Source organism: Zootoca vivipara, chromosome 3, assembly GCF_963506605.1.
Source record: "Zootoca vivipara chromosome 3, rZooViv1.1, whole genome shotgun sequence".
Classification (NCBI taxonomy): domain Eukaryota; kingdom Metazoa; phylum Chordata; class Lepidosauria; order Squamata; family Lacertidae; genus Zootoca; species Zootoca vivipara.
In genome coordinates, this window is record NC_083278.1 from 55,277,737 (window position 1) to 55,303,039 (window position 25,303).

At 40.3% G+C, this 25,303-nt stretch overlaps 1 protein-coding gene across 1 annotated transcript in view; it reads right to left on the reverse strand.

Annotated features, from left to right (window-relative positions):
• Positions 1 to 4,523: 4,523 nt before the first annotated feature.
• Positions 4,524 to 25,303, reverse strand: part of THEMIS (thymocyte selection associated) — a 62,480-nt gene continuing 41,700 nt past the window's right edge. The window contains exons 5-7 of the mRNA XM_035109051.2: positions 10,203 to 10,353; positions 6,940 to 7,102; positions 4,524 to 5,488 (exon numbers count right to left, since the gene is read on the reverse strand). Coding sequence (XP_034964942.2) covers positions 6,975 to 7,102; positions 10,203 to 10,353 — 279 coding nt within the window. The 3' untranslated portion in view covers positions 4,524 to 5,488; positions 6,940 to 6,974. The remainder of the gene's footprint in view (positions 5,489 to 6,939; positions 7,103 to 10,202; positions 10,354 to 25,303) is intronic.

Below are 25,303 nucleotides of genomic sequence, written 5' to 3' on the forward strand. Positions count from 1 at the left end.
GTTGTATATAGTGGCAGTGAGTACCTGCATCCATTCTACTTGCCAACGCTTTGCAGCCAAAAAGCTTCCTGTGTATCTGCGCATACTCTGCTGTGTCCAACTGGTTTTAGTTGACAGTTTACATCAGGTTCAGCCTTGCTGGCCTTCAACACTAAAAGCCTCAATAGCAGAGACATCACCTTGCCGACAAAGGTCCGTATAGTTAAAGCTATGGTTTTCCCAGTTGTGATGTATGGAATGAGAGCTGGCCCATAAAGAAGGCTGATCGCCGATGAATTGATGCTTTTGAATTATGGTGCTGGAGGAGACTCTTGAGAGTCCCATGGACTGCAAGAAGATCAAACCTATCCATTCTGAAGGAAATCAGACCTGAGTGCTCACTGGAAGGACAGATCCTTCCAGTCAATACTTTGACCACCTCATGAGAAGAGAAGACTTCCTGGAAAAGACCTTGATGTTGGGAAAGATGGAGGGCACAAGGAGAAGGGGACAACAGAGGACAAGATGCTTGGACAGTGTTCTCGAAGGTACCAACATGAGTCTGACCAAACTGCCAGAGGCAGTGGAAGACAGGAGTGCCTGGCATGCTCTGGTCCATGGGGTCACAAAGAGTCGGACACGAATAAACGACAAAAGCCTCAAGGCACTGCAGTTCTCCTCACCTCCCATGCAAACTGTGTAGGTACAGGAGCCTGACTTGGATTGGGACCATATTGGAGGTAAAGGCTTGCCACCCACACATCTGGTGCTAGGTTCCAGCCCCATTCTGTGACAATTTGTGCAAACTTCATTAATCAACATCATCATGTAATCTTTCATTTCTACAGACTCTTAATTTCAGAGCCGTGGGATCGAGCCCCACATTGGATGAAAGATTCCTGAATTGCAGGGGGTTGAACTATAGATGGTCCTCATGGTGCCTTCCTACGATTCTATGATTTAAGATATGAAGTTTCCCCCCCCCCTCACACCTATAAAGTACCCAGCACAAAACAGATTGTGCTTGACTGCACCTTTATATTTCTAGTCTTTAATCTCTAGAGCTCTACAATAACTATTTTAATTTCCTCCTTAATGGTGTATCAGTGCTTGGGTGAAGTCAAGCTCACTCCACTGGGTTCAATATGGTTTAGAAGACCAGGCTTATCAATTAGTCCCCCTGTTGAAGCTTATCTGCACCAAATTAAAATGCCATGCCAAAAATATAAATTAAATTCTGTTAATCAGCCTTCATCAATGAATAATAAAGCAAATAAATAAACCTGGATTTGAATGCTGATTTTCTCTGTTTTCAGGCAGTGAAAAATATCATATAATAATATATTTCTTCCTCGTGAAATGAAATGAAATGTGATCTGTCAAGACTCTTTGAAATTGTTTATTCTGGAATTTCAGCAACTTCAGCAAAAGTTTTGGGTTTTTCTATTCACCTTCATACAAAACAAGTTCATATTCTGCTTTTGTGAGCTTAAGTGTATGCATTTCAATTGATTCACTCACTTGAAGGCATAGAAACACTTTGCTTCAGAACACAATACTGAATCCTTGGAAGGATTTAGATGCTCTATCACTGAAGTTACTCCATTGTTCTGATTAGTAGGCTTAAATAACCCGAGGAAAAATTGCTTACCAAAATGTTTTTCCTAGAGGGACTAAAGGCCTACATATTCTTTCTTTTTGAGGAACTGAGACTGGTCTACACTCACAGAATGAGGCAGCAGAATGCACTCTGTCACTTCAGAAAAAGTTTGTTATGGTTGCTTTTGAATACTCTACCATATAAAAACAGGTACCTTGCAAGTAATAAATAAATAGCAGCACCTTGGGGTGTGGGTGTGGATCAGCCATTCCCTGTTGTACCGTATTTGCTTTCCTCTTGCAGGGAGTTTGTCTTTTCACATAGATCATGTGTGGAAAGCCTGAGACCCTCTATGTTGTTGGACTTCAGCTCCCATCAGCCTCCATCTCTAACTAGGGGTGTAAGTAGGCATCATTTTCTGTTCTGCTCTATATTTGTCACATGCAGCCTTGTTTCTGTTCCACTGCAGTTTGTCCTCCACCAAAAACGACACTATTTGTCTTGCTGATTGCTGTGACAAAAATACCCTGTATGTAGAATTTCAACCCTCCATGTAGTTCAAAGGCACAGCAGCCTTCTTAAAGGTTTGGATTTGCTCTAGTATTATTTCAGGGAAAATGTTATTAGGAAGTGGATAGCTTTCTTTTATAAGAACTTTCCTGTTCTGGAAGACTTTAAAGAAATGTCAATTAGTTGTCACCAACAGTTCAAACCCAAAAGCTAGTCAACTTGCAATGTCACACAAATCCATTCACCATAATTGTTGGGGATAGTTCAAAAGCCCACGCTGCCAAGGGAAGAAATTGGGGGCTCCAGGCAATAAAGTTACCATTGTCTCACATTTCTTCCTCTGCCTGCCCTGGTAACATGATTAATACACAACATGTACTTTGAGTCTTCCTGGGTCATATGCAGAAGCCAAAATGTTTTCTCCATGAAAATAATATTTGGGCAGCTCTTGTACATTCCTGGAAGATTCTATCATTAAATAGGCAGCTAGGTAGAAAGAGGTATTTTAATATCACTCTTCCACCATATTCCCATGGTGGCTATGCTGTAATGTCATACTTATGTAAATAGATCTTGTGGGTATTAAGACATTCGTTTTGCATTATATCAATATTTTAGTTGGCTCTTAGGAGCAAGCAGGAATTGGGGACAAGAAACATATTGTCCCCTCACACCTTGTTTCTGCTTTGATGTGTCCATTCCCTCTCAAAGTCACACACTATTTGCTGATATGAGCATTGGTACTTTAAAATGCATCAGGACACTGAACACCGAAGTGCTACTTTGTCCTTTAATGTCCCAGGACATGGGTTCCAATTATTCAGTGTCATTTTATGGATAAACTTCTAATGTACTGTCATTATCTAGCAATTCTAAAAGGAAATAAGTTAATGAGGTCTAAGAAAATGTGGGAGTGTTTACTATAATTACCTGGTTCATAGATCAGACTAATTATATTTCAACAGATTTCCATGTATAATCTAAAAGTAATTACTGCAGCTGCCAGCTGTTAAAATATCACGCTAATTGTACTCGAGAAAAGTTTGAAAACAAGTTTTTGACCTTTTCTGTGTTTAATTTATATTATATCCCATAGAGTCTCTGAGAAGGAAACCTCCCCCCGCCCAGAAGCTGACAAAACAAATACCCAAACAAATAAATGAAGGAGGCAGGTGGCTTTCTTCTTTCAATGAAATAAATAGAACTAGAATTATAATTATAATTTGTGTGGTTTTTTTTAAAATGAAACTAGGTATGTTGCTTAGTCAATTACGTGACTGTATGAAGTTTTCCACCATGCTCTACATTTCCTATTCACTTTGGAGGGGAATGATCAATGACATAATTATTAATATTATTTAAGTCAGGTTTCTTAATTTTCTTCTGTATCCTTCTGCAACCCACAGCAACAGAGCCTGTGTCGAATTATGGAAAAAAGAGGAGAATTGATGACTGTTTCATTGGACATTTTTGTACTCCTACTTTGATTTTGTTTGATACAATAGTTTGGGATTATTTTTTAATGTTTCATATTTTTATTCCTAAATAGATTTTAGATTTTGTTCTAGAAAAGCTTCATTCTTTGTTTAGGACACTATTTCCCTTGAAGCACATTTAATGATAGTTCTTTTCTTGATTCCATTACTCTTGGAAGAGAATCGTAGTGGATCTGGAAATTCTCTAACCTTCAGACTCTTGGGCAAACAATGTTCAACACTTTAAAAAGAATAAAAGAAAATGTCAGGGATTTGAGACTAGATTTGCTTCTGGAAAGAAGAGGCTTAGGACTAAATACAGAAGGTCTTTGCGCAGAGAGAGAGAGTATATCCTTCATCTTCTTCTAAAGACATTGGGATTTTGATCTATGAACTGTCTGGCTTTGATTCTACTGCACTTGTTGAAGAAACTGGTCATAGAAGCACACATGGATCCAGACCGTGTATTGGTTCCCTTGAAATCAATGGGGAAAGTTAGTCATGACTTAGTTCCTACTGAAATCAATGGAACTTAAGTGCAACCAACCTGCTGCAGTCCTGTACACACTTACCTGGCAAGTCCCATTGAGATCAGCGAGGCTTTATTTTGTGAAGAAATGCGCAGAACTGCACACATTCAGCCCACAGTTCTTACAAAGCTTCATTCATCAGCCATATTACTTGAAGCAGTATGGATCAAACAGAGTACTGGTGTTGCCAATGATAATCTGAACAGGGGCTGCAAATATACCCTTGGAAAATTAACATTGCAAAGTTCTTTATACACCATGCATCTCGCCCCCATGTATGGATATATTCCCAACAGGGCCAAGGCATCTTTCTCTTTTGCTATGGATACTATTTTCTCTAAGCAGGTGCAAGGAAGCAGTGTCTGGAATGGTCTTCCCCCTACCCTTTATGAAAAGGTTATTTGCGCATTTTTTCTTCTCTCTGTTTAATCTGACAGGCTTCCTATGCCCGGACAGTGGCATGTTAGGAGAAAATTCAGTCGCTGGAGCATTTCCAATCATTCACTGCATATCCAGCCTTGGAAAAGTGAAACCTGCTTTTCACAGAGCTCTCCAAAGCACAACCAGGTGGGTCATTTCTGCAACTAGATTACCAGGTGCAACAGAGGGCAAGGCCAGTGCTTCTTGCAGTTCTAGGTAAGGCGGCATTTTAGCATAGTTGCTGATCAATTTTGTAGCAGTGCAACCTTATGCCTATTGACTCAGAAGTACAACCCAATGAATGAAATGGGACTTACTCCCAGGTTAAGTGTGCAATAGAATTGTAGCCTAAGAGCTGTATGTGTGTAGGCTGCACTTCCTACTTATTTATTAAAAAAGCATTTATAAACTGCTTAAAATTGAAAAATCTCTCAAAAGTCTAAAAAGCAAATGATACATCATTAGAACAAAGACACACAACCTAAAACAGCAATGGAAAAACACTTAAAAGCAAATAAAACAGAAATCCAGAGGATTAAAACATGTAAAACAGGGTCTAGCCAATGCTACTCTCTGAACCCAGACTTGTAGGTAGGACTGCAACACATTAACACCTGCTCCCAACTCACAGAGACGGTTCAGGAGGATACAATGATCAATACAGTACTGAAAGCCAATGAGAGAACAAGCAAGAGTAACATGGTTGCACTTCCACTGTTCCGAAGCTGTTCTGTTCCAAAGTTATCTGAAGGTTTAGTAACTCTTCTTCTTCCTCGTTTTACTATTTCCTTCAATAATATAAATCAGTATCACCGCATTTCAGTCTCAATGTTTTTGAAGCACAGCAATGTTCATTTCACCATCACTGGAGTATCTATTTCTTCTTTAGTTGCGTTGCCGCCTTCATACTCAATGATGTGGACAGCAGTACAATCATTTCTGAGCAGATTGAATCATTTTGTTTTCAGAGGATTCTGAAAAATAAAGTGGACAAAAGACTCGTTCATGTTCAGACTCATCAGAATGCTTCTGTACTATTGATAACAGCTACCGGTATATCAAGAGCACTGCCTTACACTCACTCTCCAATTGCTCTTACTTTTGTTTTTTATGTAGCTTAAACAATCCTAAAATAAATGCTCAGGCAATTTAATGTATTCTCCTAAAAGCAGGATTACACAGTCTTGTTTTCAGCACCTGTCCAATACAGATTTCTATGAATAATAAAATATTTGTGTGTGTGTATTGTTATTATTCGAAACGATCTGACATTAAAGTTTGAGCTTTAATTTCGGCAAATCTCCACCGCCTTATAAAAATTGTTCTCGGAGAGAATCAAGGCATCTGGAATACCTGGCTCATCATTGGCAAAGCCATTGTTGTGAATTGATATCACATACACAAACACAAATAAAACTTTCTATACCCATCATATTACAACTCATTATCAGATCCTGTCCAATGTTGTCATTCTCATTGAAAATAATTGTGTATGGGTTTTTCTTTTTCTTTTTCATGCACTTTATTTAGAGTCATGCTTGGCATGGTAGATAAAGAGTGTCTGGAAGATCTCTGAAGGTCAGAAGTAGCCCAGGATGTCCTTTGTTTATCAAATGATCTCAGACAACTGGGTTGCTGGCTCACCCACTGAAGATGGTAATTTATGGGATGGATTCATAATCCAGGACTCTGATAGCAATCTCCTGAGAGACAGCAAAGGTATTTGCCTTCATGTGTTGCTAAAGCCTTCAAACAACAAGGCTAATAAAGTGCAGCTCGCTCTCTGTTGACAGGGACTTTTAAAGGGCAGGTGGATAAAGGTTTGAAAGGCCTGGTGCTTGAACAGCAAATGTCACAATTAGAAGAAGAGCCTGCAGGCAGGTGTAGTAACTTGAAGAGTGCATTCTGCTGAGCTCCTGCCAAAGAAGGAAGCAGATGGGATTTAAAAGCAAATCACACCTTTTCTACTGCATACTGCTTGCCTAGTCTAGTTTAACCGTAGACTACTACAGCCTTCGCCAATTTAGTGCCTTCCAGATGTTTTGTACTATAATTCCAATAATCTCTGACCAATAGGCATGCTGGCTAGGACTGACACAAGTTAACATCTGGAGGGCATCAGGTCAGGGAAGGCTGCTCTAGTACAACCCAAAGGGCTAGTTGTACTAGGCAGAATGACATCACACATTTTGAAGAACCATTGAAGAACAGAAACCAATCAATTGATTGCATCATTGCACAGAACTCATAGCCCTTTCTTGGTGTTGTTTGAACAACTGTGGGCCTGGCAGACTCATATTCTTGATCAGAGGAGGTGGGGGAGGAGAGCTCTGCATGAGTACAAGTACCTACACGACCCCTTTCTCCCCCCTCCCATCACATCATCATTGGTTTATACTAATGTCTAATAACAAGGCACACACACTTTTTGTCCCTCTTCTTAAGTAGGTTGCATTATCATTAGATGTGTTCTCCTGGGTTTTTTTGGGTAACACTTTCTGTAACACTGACATCTTTATCATCAACGTCAGGCCTGACATTTGGTTTCTTTTCTGCTCTGGGCTTCGCAAGCACTCCCTTTGATGAATCTGAAAATAAAGCAAGTGACACAACATGGGGTTAGGGGTCTACAGTACATGAAGCATCCCATCATTACCAGCCTCTCAGGAATAGGACGTTGGCCAAAAGATTCAGCTACATCCACACAGCTAGCTGCTTTTCGCACTGTTAGTAATGTTGACTTCTTATTTTTCAAGGAGAACATTACTCAGGGAGCCACTTTTGAAACTTAGGTGGGGCTCTCGAGAGCAGCCCGTGATGCTACTGCTCCTTCACTGGGCACACCCATTGCACTACACCCATCTAAGGAATGCAATGAATATGACATTGTCTATGACAATTTACTTTGGTTTTGTTTGGCAGCACTTAAATCACTGTGCAACTCAGAAATCAAATGCTACATGACGGCACACTGCGCAGCTGACAGCACCACGAGCCTAGAGGGAAAAGTGTATTTTATAGTATAATTTTGCAACTGCAGCCAGACACTCCAGAGCAAGGCATGTTGTATTAATTCACAGCCAGGCACTCTGGCTTTGGCCTTGTGCCTCTGAGCAGTCTGATTGTGAATTAGTACCCCTGCACATTTCCATTCCTGTTATGAAGGAAATAAGACATGACTGCTTGTTTATTTATGAACAAACAGCTCAGCAGATATTCTCTACAAAGCCGCACAGGCTTAAGCTGTATGCTGAAGGCCAACAGTGTTTCGTTCATCAGCAGCTCAGTCAAACAATCCAGATGAAGCCAACATACAGATATGTGGAAATCGACATGGTCCTTCTGAAGTCAGTTGGGATGGGCACTTCAATCCAGAATGTTATGTTAGACTCACACAGGGTGTCCTTAAGGTCTTCTGCATTCATGCTCCAGGGTGACAGTTGCTGGGATTAGCACAATCTCCTACTGTTTTGTGGGACATCTGTGATGTGTAATCCTGATGTTTCTCAGGGAGGCAGTTCATACAATGTGTCAGGGACCAGGTTAGCTGTGCAAGTACCAGTCCATTGGCAAGGACAGAGGTGTGCATGGTGGGCCACAGGCCATGCTGAGGAAAGCATCAGAGCAGCAGATAAAGCTCAGAGGGGCCCAAGACAGAATTCAGGTCAGGCAGAAATCAGTGTCCAAAGCAGCAAACAGCAGTCAGATGAGCCTGAGGCAGGTTTGCAAAGCAAGGACAGAAACCTGTAGCCAGCCAAGAAGAAGCCAAACCTGAAACAACAGGTCAGCCAGTCCTCTGCTGGATTCCAGATCACCTGGTCTGACTGGGCTGGTGAGCTGCAGCAATCCCTTTGGCCATTGTTGCTGCAGCACAGAAAGGCCAATTGCTCCCTCTGCCCAAGAGCTGCCCTGAAGCAAGGACAACTTAGGAGCACAGTGAGTAATACACTGGGATCCTGTACCAGAGTCTGGAGTCCCCTGGCAGCTTACACAATAACCTACATCATCTGTAGAAAAGTGCTAGAATGAGCCTGGGGCTCTCAGTGTTTAGCCTCACTAAACACACAAATGCCAACCCAAGCAGGCCTTGTTCATGTGATCTACCCAGCCCTTTTCCCTTGTGTGAGTGGTGCCTCCACACTTATATTTATGCACATCAGCTCTAATTGCCTTAAAGGAAGTTGATAAGGCGGGCGCATGAGGACAAGGATCACTATGGTGTCCCATTGGATGTGTTTACCACATCCTCAGAGAATGAATAAACCAGGCTTTAGAATCAGTCACATTTGATTAATGGGCACAGAACTGAACTGGGTGTCATCAATGTAAGACCTTGACAACTCTCTCAGCTTTTCCCATAAAAACCAACCCCACTGATTATTACTTTCTGAATCGTAGACATTTATTCACAGCATTTTTTTCTGATTGGAAACAGGACTCCCATTGGCATCCATGGCAAAGCAGTGAAAGGAGTTGGGTTTTACCCACCCAGCAAGCTCAGTCTTGAAACCTTGTCATTTCTTATTCTTGAAGATGACACTACGTAGTGGGTAAAGATCGGGTAAAGATCTGGCACATCAAAGGATAATTGCCATGAAATCACAGCTTTTATGAAAGTGACTTCCACATTAGTTCCTGATCTTGCTTCCTTCATGAATCTGCTCTCAAGGAAGCGACTCTTTTGTAAACCCTGATCCCACTCATATGTATAATGTCTCCAGTGGGAATTATTTCTAGTAAGTAAGCAAGCAAGTAAGCAACCTTAATATTATAACACAGGTTGCATATCAACAGCTATGACTGGGGCCTTCAGTTTGGCACCATGGCACATTCAGACACTCCCCTTGTCATGCCCCCTACCTCTCTCAGTTTTTTTCTAAAATGTGTTTCTTGGCTTTTGTTGTTGTTTGCTGCTTGTGAGAGGATGCTTTTTTGTATATGTTTTGTTTGTTTGGGAGAGTAAGTATTTTACCTGGGGTTGTTTTTTTTTTTTGGTTGGGGTGTGTGTTCTGAGCATAGTCAGTTTTTCTTCCATGAAATGGCCATTTTGAGGAGCTCACAACAGATTCTTAGATTTCCAGATGTACCCCAGGCACCAAAAGGTTGAGGAGCCCAGAATTATGATGTACCAGACACAGGCATCGTGTTGTAATTCCAGGAAGACATACAGTATATGGGCTGAAAGCTGCTGTTCTGTCGGGCTTAGCTTTCTGCTTTCCCGTTTGTAGATCATAAGAGAGAGGTCTATAGTAAGCATCTCTGAAAAGCACTTTAAAAGTTTAAAATAATATAAACGTTAAGGATATTTTTGGAAATAAAAAGTGTAAACTGAAGACATCTTTATAGTTTTAACACAATAACATACCATACTTGTTTTTTATTAGTATTATCAAGGCTGAGCAACAGTGGTGGGGGAAAAATGGAGCCTGCAAATTAAATATAATAAAGCTCCATCTGTTGTGAATAACACTGGCTATTCTTGTTGCAGTATGAAAATGACTTTTATTCAATGCTGCTGCTAAATGATCAGATGTATCTATGGCAGACACATGAATGGGAATCTGAAGGGACCCCTTCTAACACTATGATTCTATTTTCTGTGCTTTCATACAGATTCAGTGGTTCCGGGTGAAATAATGCAGGGTATCTGTGAACAGCATGCATTTCTCAGAACTTGGGTCAACTGACCTTTAGCCATCCTGTTCTCTGATGTAGCTGTCTGTGCCATCTCCTCCTGGTTCTCCTGCTGCTCCAAATCACTTTGACAACTCAACTGTAGTCCTGAAACAGCAGCAGATTGATCTGAGGGCCGTTTCTTGGTGGCATCTACACAAACATCCTGAAATTACATCAGACAGCAAGATTGATTTATGCGTAAATTGTTAGTCAAAACATGAAGCTTCTCAACAATGAAATGAGGAAGAACAATGACTGCATGTTAGGAAATTTGCTGCAAGTTTGACAGAAGAATCTTCTGTTTGCCAAAGGAAATTATAAATCCTACATTTACTTACTTACTTATTTATTTTATAACACACACACACATCTTTGAGGTATATAAAGCTACATTACTTTAATATGATTGGAATATCAACGAAGACCATACTGTATTTGGTGTATGCTACATTTGTATGTACATACACAACACACATACACAGAGACACATACCGGTACCTGTGTGTTCCATATACCGGTATGTATATAACATCTCTCTCTTTTCATATAGAAAAATAGGTGTATATATAACCCATTGCTTGTTGCAGGAAAATCGAATGTCAGATTATCCCTAACTTGTTCAGTCACAGCTTGAAAAGCTCCAGAAAGTGAGATCTCTCCAGCCCTATAGAATAATTGGATATTGGAAAAATGTGAAAATATGGAGGCTTATAGAGGGGGTAAAAATTAGGCACGGGAAGAAAAAATGGGAGTTTGATTTTTTAGTGATTTGGATATTAGGTGAAAATGATAATAATCAATTTATAAGTAGTATAAGGTATAAAGGTGTATTTTTATAAAATAAGAAACTGTTGAAGATGATAAAAAAGGGATGAAAACCGGGGAAGGGGGGAGGGTGGGGAAGCCCACAAAATATGGTTTAAAAATTATGAATGAAAGAAAGATTTTTTATGTTTTGTATTGTCTTTTTCTCTTTTTTGCTATTTTTTTCTTCTCTTTTTTCTCTTTCTTCTATTTTTACTCTCTTTTTTTGGTATGATAATAGATGGTTGGATGGATGACCTCCTGCGTACTGCCCTGGTTTACTGGAGCTCTCTGGTGGCAGGGGGGGGCTTCGGGGACAGGGGAGGGGGAGGAGGACAGAAATCCAAGCATAAAATGGACCATCTCTGACTGTTCACCTACGTGGGATACTTCTGTGGCAGGGGAGGACCCATGGAGGTGGGTGGGAAGGAGGTGGAAAAGCTGTATTTGTATGTACCGTCTTTTGTAATTTGTAAAACCAATAAAAATTATGTTTTAAAAAAAAATAGAATAATTGGATAGTATCCAACTAAGTTTTGTTCAAAGTAGACCCACTGAAATGAATAAGTTAGGGACATTCATTTCGGTTGGTCTCCTCTGAGTAAAACTTAGTGAAATACCACCCATTTGGCTGCATTGTCGAACTGCTGTGACCATCAAGATGTTTCTCCTACTATTCAACTGAAATCTACCTTGCTGTAACCTAGGCTGATTAGATCAAGTCCTATACACTTGGGTAAAGGTAAAGGGACCCCTGACCATTAGGTCCAGTCGTGACCAACTCTGGGGTTGCGCGCTCATCTTGCATTATTGGCCGAGGGAGCCGGCGTATAGCTTCCAGGTCATGTGGCCAGCATGACAAAGCCGCTTCTGGCAAACCAGAGCAGCACATGGAAACGCCGTTTACCTTCCTGCTGTAGCGGTTCCTATTTATCTACTTGCATTTTGACGTGCTTTCGAACTGCTAGGTTGGCAGGAGCTGGGACCAAGCAACGGGAGCTCACCCCGTCACAGGGATTCGAACCGCCGACCTTCTGATCAGCAAGCCCTAGGCTCAGTGGTTTAACCACAGCGCCACCTGGGTCCCAATACACTTGGGTAGCAGAGGACAACTCTCTGCCCTCTTCTGTGTGACCAGTGGCACTGCAAGGCCAGATTAAGGGATGTGGGTCCAGGACTCCATGCTGCCCGGGGGGGGGGGCTCCAGAAAAACCTCCTCCCAATTCTACCTAAATCTCAAGTAGCCAAGGGTTCTACTATCATCACCGTCCCATGCTTCTACCCCTCATCCACCACAACCACAACTAATATACGTTGCTAACACAGCAGCAGAAACATTTTAATATGTAGGGAGATGAGTCTAGGAAGCCAAACTTAGATGTAATCATTGGCCACCTTGTTTTTAAGGTAAAAGTGAAGGGTTGAGCAGCCAGGCAGCCAGGCATGCTTCTAAGGAGTAGAATTCTCAGACCTAATGGGTATAATTTATAAGACCAACTACTGCACACATATGTGCAGGGCTAATATCTGCTTGAATGCACTGGATAAAGATATCAGTTACAAAAACTCATAGTGTCTATACAGCCTGAGACGTCTGCATACCTGCTGTCTTGTGTCCTAATTGCTTACATGATTACAGGGCACCCACAAGCCTCTCACAAACAACTTCTGTATCTTGATCAAACATTTGGGAACAAAAGTTCTATGTCTTTGAGAACAGAAGCTAAACTTTCATTCTCCTCTTCAGATTTTTTTTTAAAAGTTGCTTTTCCTTCTTAGCAATCAACACAGCATGAAGCACATTTCTGATTTTGAACTGTCCTCAAATAACTTGCAAATAAAGCTTTATTTTAATAAAGATACCAAGTGGGAAATTTCCCAGCTCTGAGAAATGTGCATAAATACTGTGATAATGTTATCAGTCAGGCCAATCCTTTTATTCTTTTATAGCCTCTTTCAGAAAATGTTTCCCAAGGGCATTTTGCAAATAAAATAACATCTAAAAAGGGCTTCAATAGTTGCGAGTAAGTCATGTTAGATTTTAAGTTCAACTTATATTGAAATCAGATGTCCTCCTAGTATATCTATCAGCATGACAATAATATGCATATTTGGGAGATTACAATGTATAGTTTTGTATTGGTAGTCATATTTAGAGTAGATCCACTGAAACCAATGAACTTAACATTGGTTAACATTGGGGATCACCTGTTAAAAACACTAAAAATCTAGGTCACCACTGAGTTAATGAGCTTAAACACGCTCAACTTATCACCCAAAAGTGTATTGTTGAGCTCTTTGCTCAGCTCTTTACAGTCAGTTCAGATGTGGGCTGTGCAGAGGAAATGTGTACAAAACATTGGAAAATCCAGGGAAAATCCATGCCATGTATGACTTGGTAACACAGGGCTCTTTTGGCTGACAGATTGACAAAATCCAAATCTATATGGATCTTCTGGGTAATCAAACCATGTTTTATCAATCCATTTAGTCATCATTTTTGTAAGGCATGTGTCAACGCTAATGCACTCACAGATTTCCTTCATGCTCAGGCCACTGAGTTGACATGAAACCAAGGAACCAGATCTATTTATTTTACCCAACAAATGTGAGCATAGAGTTGTCTCCCCATTGAAATAAACGAAACAGCCGTTGGATACATATCAAAGCACCTATGCTTGCAGGATCAAAGCCCCACAGTTTGCTTAGCTTCCTGGATTATTTGGTGAAGGAAAATACTAAGGACATAGAGCACAATTCAAAGTGTTGGTGCTGGCCTTTAAAGCCCTAAACGGCCTCGGTCCAGTATACCTGAAGGAGCGTCTCCACCTCCATCGCTCTGCCCGGACACTGAGATCCAGCGCCGAGGGCCTTCTGGCGGTTCCCTCGCTGTGAGAAGCCAAGTTACAGGGAACCAGGCAGAGGGCCTATTCGGTAGCGGCACCCGCCCTGTGGAACGCCCTCCCACCAGATGTCAAAGAGAACAACAACTACCAGACTTTTAGAGGACATCTGAAGGCAGCCCTGTTTAGGGAAGCTTTTAATCTTTAAGAAATTAGTGTACAGTATTCTAATATTTCTGTTGGAAGCCGCCCAGAGTGGCTGGGGAAACCCAGCCAGATGGTGGGGTATAAATAATAAATTATTATTATTATTATTATTATTATTATTATTATTATTATTCCATGTTGTCCACTCAGAGCCTTTCCTTGGTCACAGAATGAAACATGAAACTCCTCCACACACATATTAAAGCAGCAGTGCTGTGTATTTGGGCATGTAGAAGAACATCTCAAATTGCTTTAAAAAAATTAAAATCGTTCTCAGCCTCTGGGAGGATTCTTCCAGGAAAGGGTCTGGATTTCAAGAATTAGGATTTGTGGTCATTTATCTGATAGGTCTGCAGAGCAATAAAGAAAGCCAAGATGAAATCAAGTTAAAGGATTGCCGCCAAAATAGTTTTACCTCAACACTTGTATCTTTTCTTTTAAAAAACCACAAAAAAACCCTTCGAGCATCACTAAATCTGCAGAAGGCAGTGCACCATGCTATAAAGATAAGGTTGCCTTTGACCACATCGTACCTCAGGAAGTCAGAGATGATACATTAAATAAAACAGACCTTTTTATTGGAAACTAAGACAAGGATCAGAAGCCGGGGAAACATAGCAGTCAGTAAGCTTGGGTGTTGTACCTTTCGGCAGAAATTTGGTCTGAAATAAAAGCACAGACTATGTTCCCCACATTTTGCTTATGGGAAAATTCAAGACATTGCTTATTCCCACATAGTAAAAGATGTAGAAAAGCAAGGTGTTCTCTTCAAAAAATAAAAATTAATAAACTCCATATTCCCACAGAGATCCCAGCCCCCCCTTTTTAAATGCTGAGCCGTCCACTCCTATTTAACTTTTTCCTTTCCTTTAAAGATGTCTGTTGAGTACAAATGCTGACATTATGTAAGTAACATTAAACCAGGCTTGCAAGGTCTTGGATTTTGTCCCATAATATTAGCAATAAATTAAAGCTCTTCTGTAAGAAATCACGCTATAAATTATTGAAGGCCTTTCTCAGGCTCTAGAGCCCACACACTTCTTCATAGAATTAAATGGTGTAGTTATACATATTAAGTTGTACAAATAGCCAGGGAGCTCCTGCATATAAAGATGAAGAGCCCAAACTATTGCTTAAATTATATTGCAAAAGAGTGAAGGCAGTGGCTGCACAGGTATGTAATACTTTACCATGGTGTACTGTTACAAGAACAAGCCTAACCTTTCCTTACCCCCCCCCCCCAGGTCATATGCACCTATTGTTCCTCTCATTCACTGGCAAAATTGCAAGGAGGGAATTAGAATATTTCATTTTTGTTTTAGATAACAGCTTAGCATGTTGTCGGAACCCTAAACTATGGTAAATCTTAACAAAGATTAGCAAAAGCAAGGCAGCTTCACGAACTATTATTTGAGGTTAGCTTGCTTGAATTAACCCAGTTTGTGTGGGTCCAAAGGCCAACTGTGGTTAATCAGAAACAGTTTTTGATTTCCCCCTGATAGCTGTGCCAGAAGGGAGTGTATGAGCCAGTGAAAAGGCTAGGTTTGTTCTTGTGATGCTAAACCAGGCATCCCCAAACTGCGGCCCTCCAGATGTTTTGGCCTACAACTCCCATCCCTAGCTAACAGGAACAGTGGTTGGGGAAGTTGGGAATTGTAGTCCAAAACATCTGGAGGGCCGAGGTTTGGGGGTGCCTGTGCTAAACCATAATGGGTGTTCACATGTTACCTTCAACAACTATATAATCTATGTACCTCAGTATACAAATAGTATATTTGTACAGTTACGTATATGTAACATTCAACATGTGTGTAGTATGAGTACCTATCTACGCAGTAGTTGAGTGGTACAAATCAACAATTGTACATTATTTTGCACAAACACTTGTACATGCGTAGAGACAGCTTTTACCTGACTTCAGTGTAACGTGTGAACAAACCTATTGCATCACATCCAATGCTTGCTGCAAAGGATTCCTACAACAATACTGCTTCCCTTCCTGCCAATTGGCCTGAAATGCTACCTGTCATCTAACAATTATTCCAGTGCAAACATACTCTCTGCAACTCACGTTACTGTCTGATGGGTAGGAATGTACATTAGTACATATCCATAAAAAAATCTAGTTGTAACCTAAAAATAAAAAGGGGTGTGTATTGACTGGCTTTTAATTAAAAAAAACCTGAGGGAATTCCAGAATTCTCAAATGATAATAACATTTTATTTTCTCAAATTATTGTAACAGGTCATTATTATAACACTTTATACACAGCAAAAAGTAAGTGAATGATCAAGCTTAAGGGATTTTTATTTTTATTTGTTAACTGCACCATAATGTTCAAAACATATAAGGAAATATATGGCAATGAACATGCCGCAATTCTTCTGCCTGATACACACACCACCAGCACATACACACACTACAAGAGGAGAGACAGTATACTTTGATGAAGTTGCACATTGCTGGACTGGATGTTACATTGTTCTATGGTTGCAAACTACTCTAGTGAAGAAAATGGCCCATTTATTGGAGTAATCAGTGCTGGGCATTGCACTACAACTTCTGCCGTACATTTATTATAGTTACCCATGCTACGAGATACAGATCATAAACCTCTAACTGCAATCTTTAAAGAGATCCTAGAGAGCTCTTTCTGATGCCTTCATAAATTCTGGAGGGGGAAACTAAAGAGATATTGGCATTAACAGTTGCCAGTTATCAACCTGTCCTGTGGATGTTTAGCTGTCTTATACTTTCACGCTCAGTACTGCCCACATTGACTAGCAGTGACTCTCCAGGGCAGCAGGCAGGAGTCTTTTGCAGCTCCACCTGGAGGTGCCAAAGACTGAAGTTTCTTACAAGCAAGCAAAGGAAGTGCTCCACCACTTAGCTGCATCCCTTTCCAAGAATCTTCTATGTGGCAAATGCGTACTTATAAAAGCAATCATTCACTACCAGAAGCCCCTTGGGAGGGGAAGGGGAGAAACGGGGGAAGGGAAGGAGGGGAATTAATGGGGAGGGGGGATATTGACTAAGGGAAAAAACAGGGAAAATAAAGGGAATAAAGGAAACAGTTTGGCTAGCGTCCCATTGGCCTGATTCGAACCCAGCATCAAGGCACAGCCCCCCTGATTGGTAGGATGTGTTGATGTTTCCAGGGACATTGGGTGTGTGAATTTTACACATTTTTTGTACCCCTCACCCCACCCTCCTGGGCTGAGCATGCCTTAGGCACAGTGGCTCTTTTGCTGGCATGGCAGTGGCGTATCTTCCATATCATTGTAATGTGTAAGATGGATTTCTTTGCCCCTTATCATGGGCAGATACAACTTTGACAGAGAGGATTTTCACACTTCCCAACTCTAGGTCCACAAGATTCATACGCCCAGCTCATAGTTCACTATTCAAACATTAGGAAATCCATTTCTCCAGCATTTTGTTCCTCTGCTATCAGCCACCAGCCTTTAAAACTGGCATAATCGTGATCCATACTTATGTTGTTTTCCCCATGGAGAGGGAAGACCTTAACAAGAAACCAGGATTTTGCTCAAAAGCACCTCTTTGCTATGAATTGGATGTCCGCATGGCTATCCATAATTGATGTTCACAGCCATTTAAGATAAATGCCTTTAAAATATAAAATTAGAAGGAGCTGGGAACCTTTGAGACTTCACAGGGTGCTATTAATAAACTAGACAGCGAGTCAAGGCTGATTTGTTCCACTCTGGAAAAGATAATGATTTTTTGATTGTTACTTATTTTATGCCACAGTGGCCTTCCTGCTTAAGCTGTCAACAAGCCCAGCTATACTGCACACCAGAGTAATATCTTGCAAGGGTATTACATAACTACAGTTATATGAACTGACAGGGTCCATAGTTTTGGCCAGAAACTTTAAACTCACTGCCCCAGCATGCAGATCTCAACCTAGTCCCCTGGGCAATGTGGAATAAGGAATTATAGGTTTCTAAAAGTCTTCCGAATGGCCGGTGACAATGAAAGGAATCTTCATGCAGCCTTGTTAGCATACAAGGCGGCAAGTAGTGCTTCATATTCTTTATTTTCCTGAAGAACTTGGAAGGTATAATAAAATGTGCTTGAATATTTTTTAGCATCAAGTGCCTATTAGTCATGCCTAAAGAGGAGGTTCAACGAGAGTCCAAGGTGATAATCTCAGAGAAAGCAACACAGTTATGACAACGCAGCAGCTACGTTCGGCTAAAGTAAATAATGTGTTGTAGTTCAAACCTGTTCTATCTTTTCATTTGGGAAGAGTTTAGCAAGCACAGTCGGTGTGTGGGTGGGTAGCAGGCGCAGAAATGGAGGTATAATTTGAGTGTGGTAGTTACGGTGCCCATTTTACATCACACATAGGGCATTTTTCATTAGATGATTAGGACGGCAGTTTTTGAAGAAGACAACCACAAAAGATTGTGGATAGATCTTTATTTAAACTTATTACTATCTTATTATGAGTTTCAAAAACAAATTGCCTCGGTCCAGATGCTCAGATGTAGTTCCTCAGAGTGGCTGGGTATAAATGATAAATTATTATTATTATTCCTTGCAAACCCAGCCTGCCTGGACTGCCTTGGAACTTTAAATGGGGGGAGGTGCATTGTGGGAAATGCAGGCAGAGTTGCCTCATCCTGTGGTGAATAGAGAAGCCTGACTATGTCTGCATAGATTTAGGAGCCTCCTTGGCTGCAAGAAACTGCTAAGCCATGGTGAATACCTTCACCAGGAAAATGTTGAGCTTTTAAAAAGTAGGTGAATGACACATTTAGATAAGCTAATGTTTTTTCAACTTGTTCAGTAGGTGGAATTCTATTGTATTTTTTTCCTGAGGCAAAGTCTAGTCTACCACACCTGAACAGAGTCAGCTAGCATTCCAGGTGCCTTGCTTACATCTTAATTTAAGCATAATTCACTAAAACTGATACTGTCCTCCTAATGAAAAATAGGGTCATCTGAGGAGGACATCCAGATTCTCATATTCACTATTGACCTGTATTTTCCAAAATGTAATTGGAGAGAGGGGGCCTATTACCTGGTAAACTGATAAAATGTTCCATTTTGTAATTTCTATTTAAAAAAAATGCCAATTGTGTATTAAAATGCTATGTAACACACAAATGCTTTGTAAATAAACAGGGAAAGGGTGGTGCTAGGGAAACCTACTTTATTATTTATTTGCTATCTTCAGGGCAATGCCATGGAAACCACTAGATGTCTCTGTTTCCTGTTTTATGCATTACACTTGAAAATTAATACAGCTAAGATATTCCATTTTAAACTCCTCATTTCAAGGGTCCATAACTCAGAGTAAAAATTCACTGCAGGCAATGACTTGTCATAAAAAGATCCAATCTAAGAGAGGTATTTATTTTCTTCTACTCCTCCTCTGTACATTTGAAAATATGCGGCTCTGCATAACAGCAGTACTAAATTGTTAACTAGATTCAAGTCTCTGGGCACTGGTAGATGAAATAGCCGACAAATAATGCAGACTTTTTTAAAAAAACAAAACCCTAATCCCATATGAAGAGAAAGTATAAAAAAGAGGGAAAAGAGAAGAAATTGTTTACTTCAGAAGGGGGGTGATGATATTGCATTTAGCTTCCAGAAGCATTTTGAATTCATGTTACACCTCCTCCTTCCCTCCCTCCGTCCATCTCATGGTGCAAATCAGAAACAAAATATTTCACGTAATCATCCCTCTCCAACACAAAGTGCAGAGAACATTTCTCCTGGATATTATGATTTAAACCCACCCCTCACTTTTTATGAAATATTTCCAAAGTGCCTCACAAAGATTTTGAAATACAAAAATGCCATTAGGATGAACAGAAAATAAAAACACACATAATACTAAAAACATTTATACACCAACAACATAACAAGAAATAAAATACATATATCCGTACAGACACTTCTCCACCATACTAAAACTGGCTCTTTTTCACATAACTCTGTTTGGGACTCAGAACTTATCTGCAAATTAAGTTCTCTGAATGTCCCCACTCCCTGAGGTTAGGTTTATTGTGACTTAGGAGAGGGTCTTTTCCTTTGTACTACCATGACCTTGAGCCACAGGAAGTCTGCCTGGCACCTCTTCACATATTTTTGAAGCCAGCAAGGCCAGCCCAAGATATTTTCCTTCCTGAGTCAAAGGACAAAGATCCCATCCCCACCCAATTTGACATACAGAAACTGGATGGATTTGCAGCGGAATCTCACTTCAGCATCCTCCACAGGGCAACAGCAGGCTAGTTTTGGGTGTGTGGGACAAGTGATGTTGCACACCCAGCTCTGTCCTCCAACAAGGGCAATTGCTCAGAGGCTCAGGAGGGACAACTGGAGGTGGGAAGGCTGCCACCAGAGTCTCTAGCACCTGCTGCCCAAGGTGATTCTCTGGGTGTGCCAACCCTGGAAGACAGGCGAATAATAAAATAATAGAATTGTAGAGCTGGAAGGGACCATGAGGGTCATCTAGTCCCACCCCTGTATTGCATAATAATAATAATAATATTTTTTTTATTTATATCCCCACCCATCTGGCTGGGTTTCCTCAGCCACTCTGGGCAGCTCCCAACAGAATATTAAAAGCACAATAAAACATCAAACATTAAAAACTTCCCTAAACAGGGCTGCCTTCAGATGTCTTCTAAAAGTCAGGTAGTTGTTTATTTCCTTGACGTTTGATGGGAGGGCATTCCACAGGGCGAGTGCCGCTACCGAGAAGGCCCTCTGCCTGGTTCCCCAGAATCTTTTTCATTTTTTATTTCCCCAGACTTTTAAAAACTCCAGTTGAACAGCTTTTTCTTTTTTACTTCTGCAACTATCATTTGGTGTTTTTACTGTTCTGTATGTGATTGCATATTTTTTAACCATTTTACATGATTAGCATATATCTATATTTATATAGGTATTTTTCACACCAGATTGGACTGTGTATCAAGGCTGAGTCACACATCTGTGTTCATTGCTTGATAACTGCAAGCAGCAGTTGGAGATTCCATATATGTAATATATTATCACATGTCAAATGCCACAGGGAGAATTTTCATCTCATCTTGTGTCATCTGAAATACAAAATTCTGAGGTAGAGTCAGTTGCAGCTGTTTCTGGCCGTGCCTTCACCTTACAAGCACAGCTCCTTGGTTTTCATTATAATCAGAACTGTTCGAGCTTGGAGGTGTATGCCCTGCTATCTTAAGTACTTTACATTTTTATAGCATGTTATGCCTTCAGATCATCATCTTATTTTACAGGTGGGTGAACTGAAACACAGACTCTGCTTGTGTCAAGAAATGAGAGTGCCTGGAACTAAAGGTAGGATTCAGATATAGAGCTTACATTAGCCCTATTCACAGGGAGATTGTGCAAGAAAGCTCTAGTTCTGCCTTCCCTTCCCAGTCACTATTTGTGAGTTCTGAGGTGACTGTCTACATCATTTTGGCACCCAGATCCACTGAAAATTTTGGGTTGCTGAATAAGCTTTCCAGTCATGCAAAAGTACCTCTGGATCCAACCACACACATATATAGCCAAAGGAGAAATGAATAATATTATAACACAAAGCCAAACTCTTTCTTCTAGAGTTATGTTTCAGCCACTTGGGGCCAGAAATAGGTTTCTTTACATCCAGGGCAACCAACATAAAACTGCACCCCTAAGCCAACCCAATAATTAAGATGTAAAAGATTGACAGTTGTTATAAAATGAAACAACAAATACATTTACACAATTCTTGATAAGAAGAAGAAGAAGAGTTTGGATTTGATATCCCGCTTTATCACTACCCGAAGGAGTCTCAAAGTGGCTAACAGTCTCCTTTCCCTTCCTCCCTCACAACAAACACTCTGTGAGGTGAGTGGGGCTGAGAGACTTCAAAGGAGTGTGACTAGCCCAAGGTCACCCAGCAGCTGCATGTGGAGGAGCGGGGAATCGAACCCGGTTCACCAGATTACAAATCCACCGCTCTTAACCACTACACCATGCTGGCTCCCATTGATAAGGCACCATTAATGAATATTAAGGATTATTTTCAAGAGGTCTGAATTTGCTGCTGACTCTGGAATAGGGAAATTGGCAGTACCTGTTGTTTAAAGCTTTACATTTCTAATGAAATTTCTGCAGTATTTAACTCACTCCCCTATTTTAGCACAAAATGCAATGCTCGCCCATGACTACTAATAATATGTATAACATTAATCATGATTTTGGTACCTCTTTGAATCAGGTGCCCGGGAGTCTCACCTCACCCTAGTTCTGCTGCCCATAGGAAGGTGGACAGCAAAGGATCTGTATAAATCATATTGGGAAGGGTATTTCACTGTCCAAGTGCCACAGACAGTCAAAAAAGCTTTTATCTCCACCCATTGACCTTCAGGTGGCAGGGAAACAATCAACAGGTGTCAGTACCTGAGCAGCATGGTGGTTCATGCTCAGATGGAAGACTGGCCTTCATATATGCTGGACCCAAACAATTTAAGCTAAGGTTACCAGCTTTTTTTCAATGAATCCGGGAACACTTTTCAAGTTCAATGGATTTTGTATGTGGACTGATTTGTAAATCAGGGGACTGTCCCCGGGAAACGGGGACGTCTGGTAATCTTAATTTAAGTCCTAAATTTAAGGCCTTAGTTAAAGGTTAAAAAGGGGGAGGTACCCCACAGGTTGTATGATGCTGTTTTTGCGAGTGGGAAACAGCAAACTGAAAATGCAAAATGGCATATTTATGATAATTTCTAGTAACACACTAAAACTTAGGAACTAAAAGAGGAACACACACACATACACACCACATACAGAGAGAAGTTTATGATGTGGTTTCTGGGATACCATTTTAAAGTATTTATATTGCTGGCTTGGATCTGGCCTCTGATAAGAAAAAATTGATAGAGCAAGCAACAAGCTCAATAAAACTAGATCATTTTTTCCCTTGTACAAGGAATCACTAAAGTGAAGAAGTATAATGGTTTCAGATAAACCTTTCAGCTAAACTTCTTTTGCTGCACTTTTCCATATTTCGCAGAACAATACTAGATTCAAGATTTCTCATCTTGATAACTTTAGTTTGTGGTCCCAGCAGAAACCAATCCAGCTGAGTTTTGGATATATTTTCAAATTTTAATTGTTTAAAACACTGCAAAAATAAGGTGAAATTATTCAACACTGTTCCACTGGACGTGTTGCTGATTATTTTATCAACTTCACATTTTTCCCCCTCACATAAAAAGTAGCTCATCATTCATTCAACTTTTTCAGTTTTTTCTTATTATGCCCAATTTTAATATACCTATAAGGGATATAGAACAAATATATTGGGAATATATTATTCCTAAAGGAGTAATATCTTCTAGTTATACGTAAACAAATACATTTGGAATAATATATTCCTTATTCAGAATTAAGAATGGCATTTCCAGTACTGTAGTGCACAAACATGATTGTAAAGGTACTAGAAATAGCCATTAGTTTCTTTGTGCAAATTCTCCATTCTAGCTCTCTGCCTAACATGAAACTTTTCAGAGCTCGTTTTGATGTTATATAAAACTGTCCATTTCTTGTTCCAAAGAAACTGTTCTGCATATCACAGAGAAACTGAATATTACCCTGTGGTTATCAAAGGGATTTTAAACATTACATGATCAAAAGGAAAGTAGCTGATTAGCAAAGGGATACTGAATCCAACTTGGTCCAATCCAAAGTTGGGTGTACATGGAGATGCCCATAAAGAAGGCCTGTATTTGAATCAAATTCATTGCTTTAGGAGAGGGTAACTCCATGTCTGCTTTGGAAGACCCATGCCATAAGCAATACATAGATACAGTAATGTGGTTAGAGAAATGCAGTGTCCCTGTGTGTTTTGCTCATAGATGTAGAAGAGGAAACTTGGTTGTGTATGAATTGGAGCTCCATTTGTGTGTTTTTCCAGATTATCCCCTACAGGATGGAGCTCCTATTACTAAAAGGCTGTTTCTTCCTCCTTTGTGACAGAAACACTAAAAGAAGAGAGCAGCACTAATCTTCAAACCAATAAATAATTAGGAAATTATAAAAAGGATAGAAAAAATCTTTCATTTATTTGGAGAAGCACTCTATATTATACCACACATAATGGCTGCTCTGGAACTATTACATGGAAGTTAATTCCCACCAATTGGCCTTATTTCTTCTCATGCTACCGTAGTAATAGATGAGTGTCATGCTAGTAATAGATGAGTGAGGTATAAATAATGCTATTATTATTAGTGTGGGAGGGTTAAATGATCTTATGCTGCAAACTCAGTTGACAATATCTGTTGACATATTAAGAGTTTAGGAGAGCACAAACTTTCCTTCCTTTCTTGTCAACCACAGCAAACTGATGGATGACTATAAAGTTACTATGAATTCTTTTTAGGTATCTAACACAAGTACAAGAAAAAAAACTTAACAAGATCTCTGTTCAGAGGCTTTTTCTATCTAACGTTGCATATCTTTTGCTTCTTCTAACACAAGGAGCAAATGGTAAGTAGGGCCACTCAAGCTACTGGAGAATATTTCCTCTGATAATCAGAAGCATGTTTTACACTTTTTATTACACATTTTTCTGGCTGACTGGTGGCACTTAACTGCACCGTGTTTTACGTTTTTGTAAGCTCTCTTCCTTGCTGTACTTATAAAGAGAAATGGCCCTGATTAACTGGCTAAGATAATCAAATGTCTGGCTCACTTCATTTTAATGCAAGCATCGCTTGGGTATCTTCAACAAAAATGCCTGTTTCTGTCCATTATAGCTTCACCTGCTGTACGAAGGGCACATTCCAGCTCCATGTTAGTTAATACAGTATCTATGTTTCGCACATTAACCACACTATACTTCTAAGCACAGCACTGGTGAAAGATAATAGCAGCAGAGGAAATAGAATCATATAGAATCGTAGAATGGAAGAGTTGAAAGGGATCCCGAGGATCATCTAGTCCAACCCCTTACAACGCAGGAATCTCAACTAGATCGTACATGACAGATGGCCATCCAACCTCTGCTTAAAAGTCTCCAAGGAAGGAGAGTCCATCACCTCTCATGGGAGTCTGTTCCACCGTTGAACAGCTCTTATTGCCTGAATGTTATTCCTGATGTTCTAGGAAGGAACAACCAGCCTGCTCCTTTGCCACCTGCAGCTGTGGTGACCTGGAATTTATTTTAAAGCATGTTGTGCTTTCATGCACAAGTTGTTTGCAAAGCCACAAGTGAATGGCAAATATCT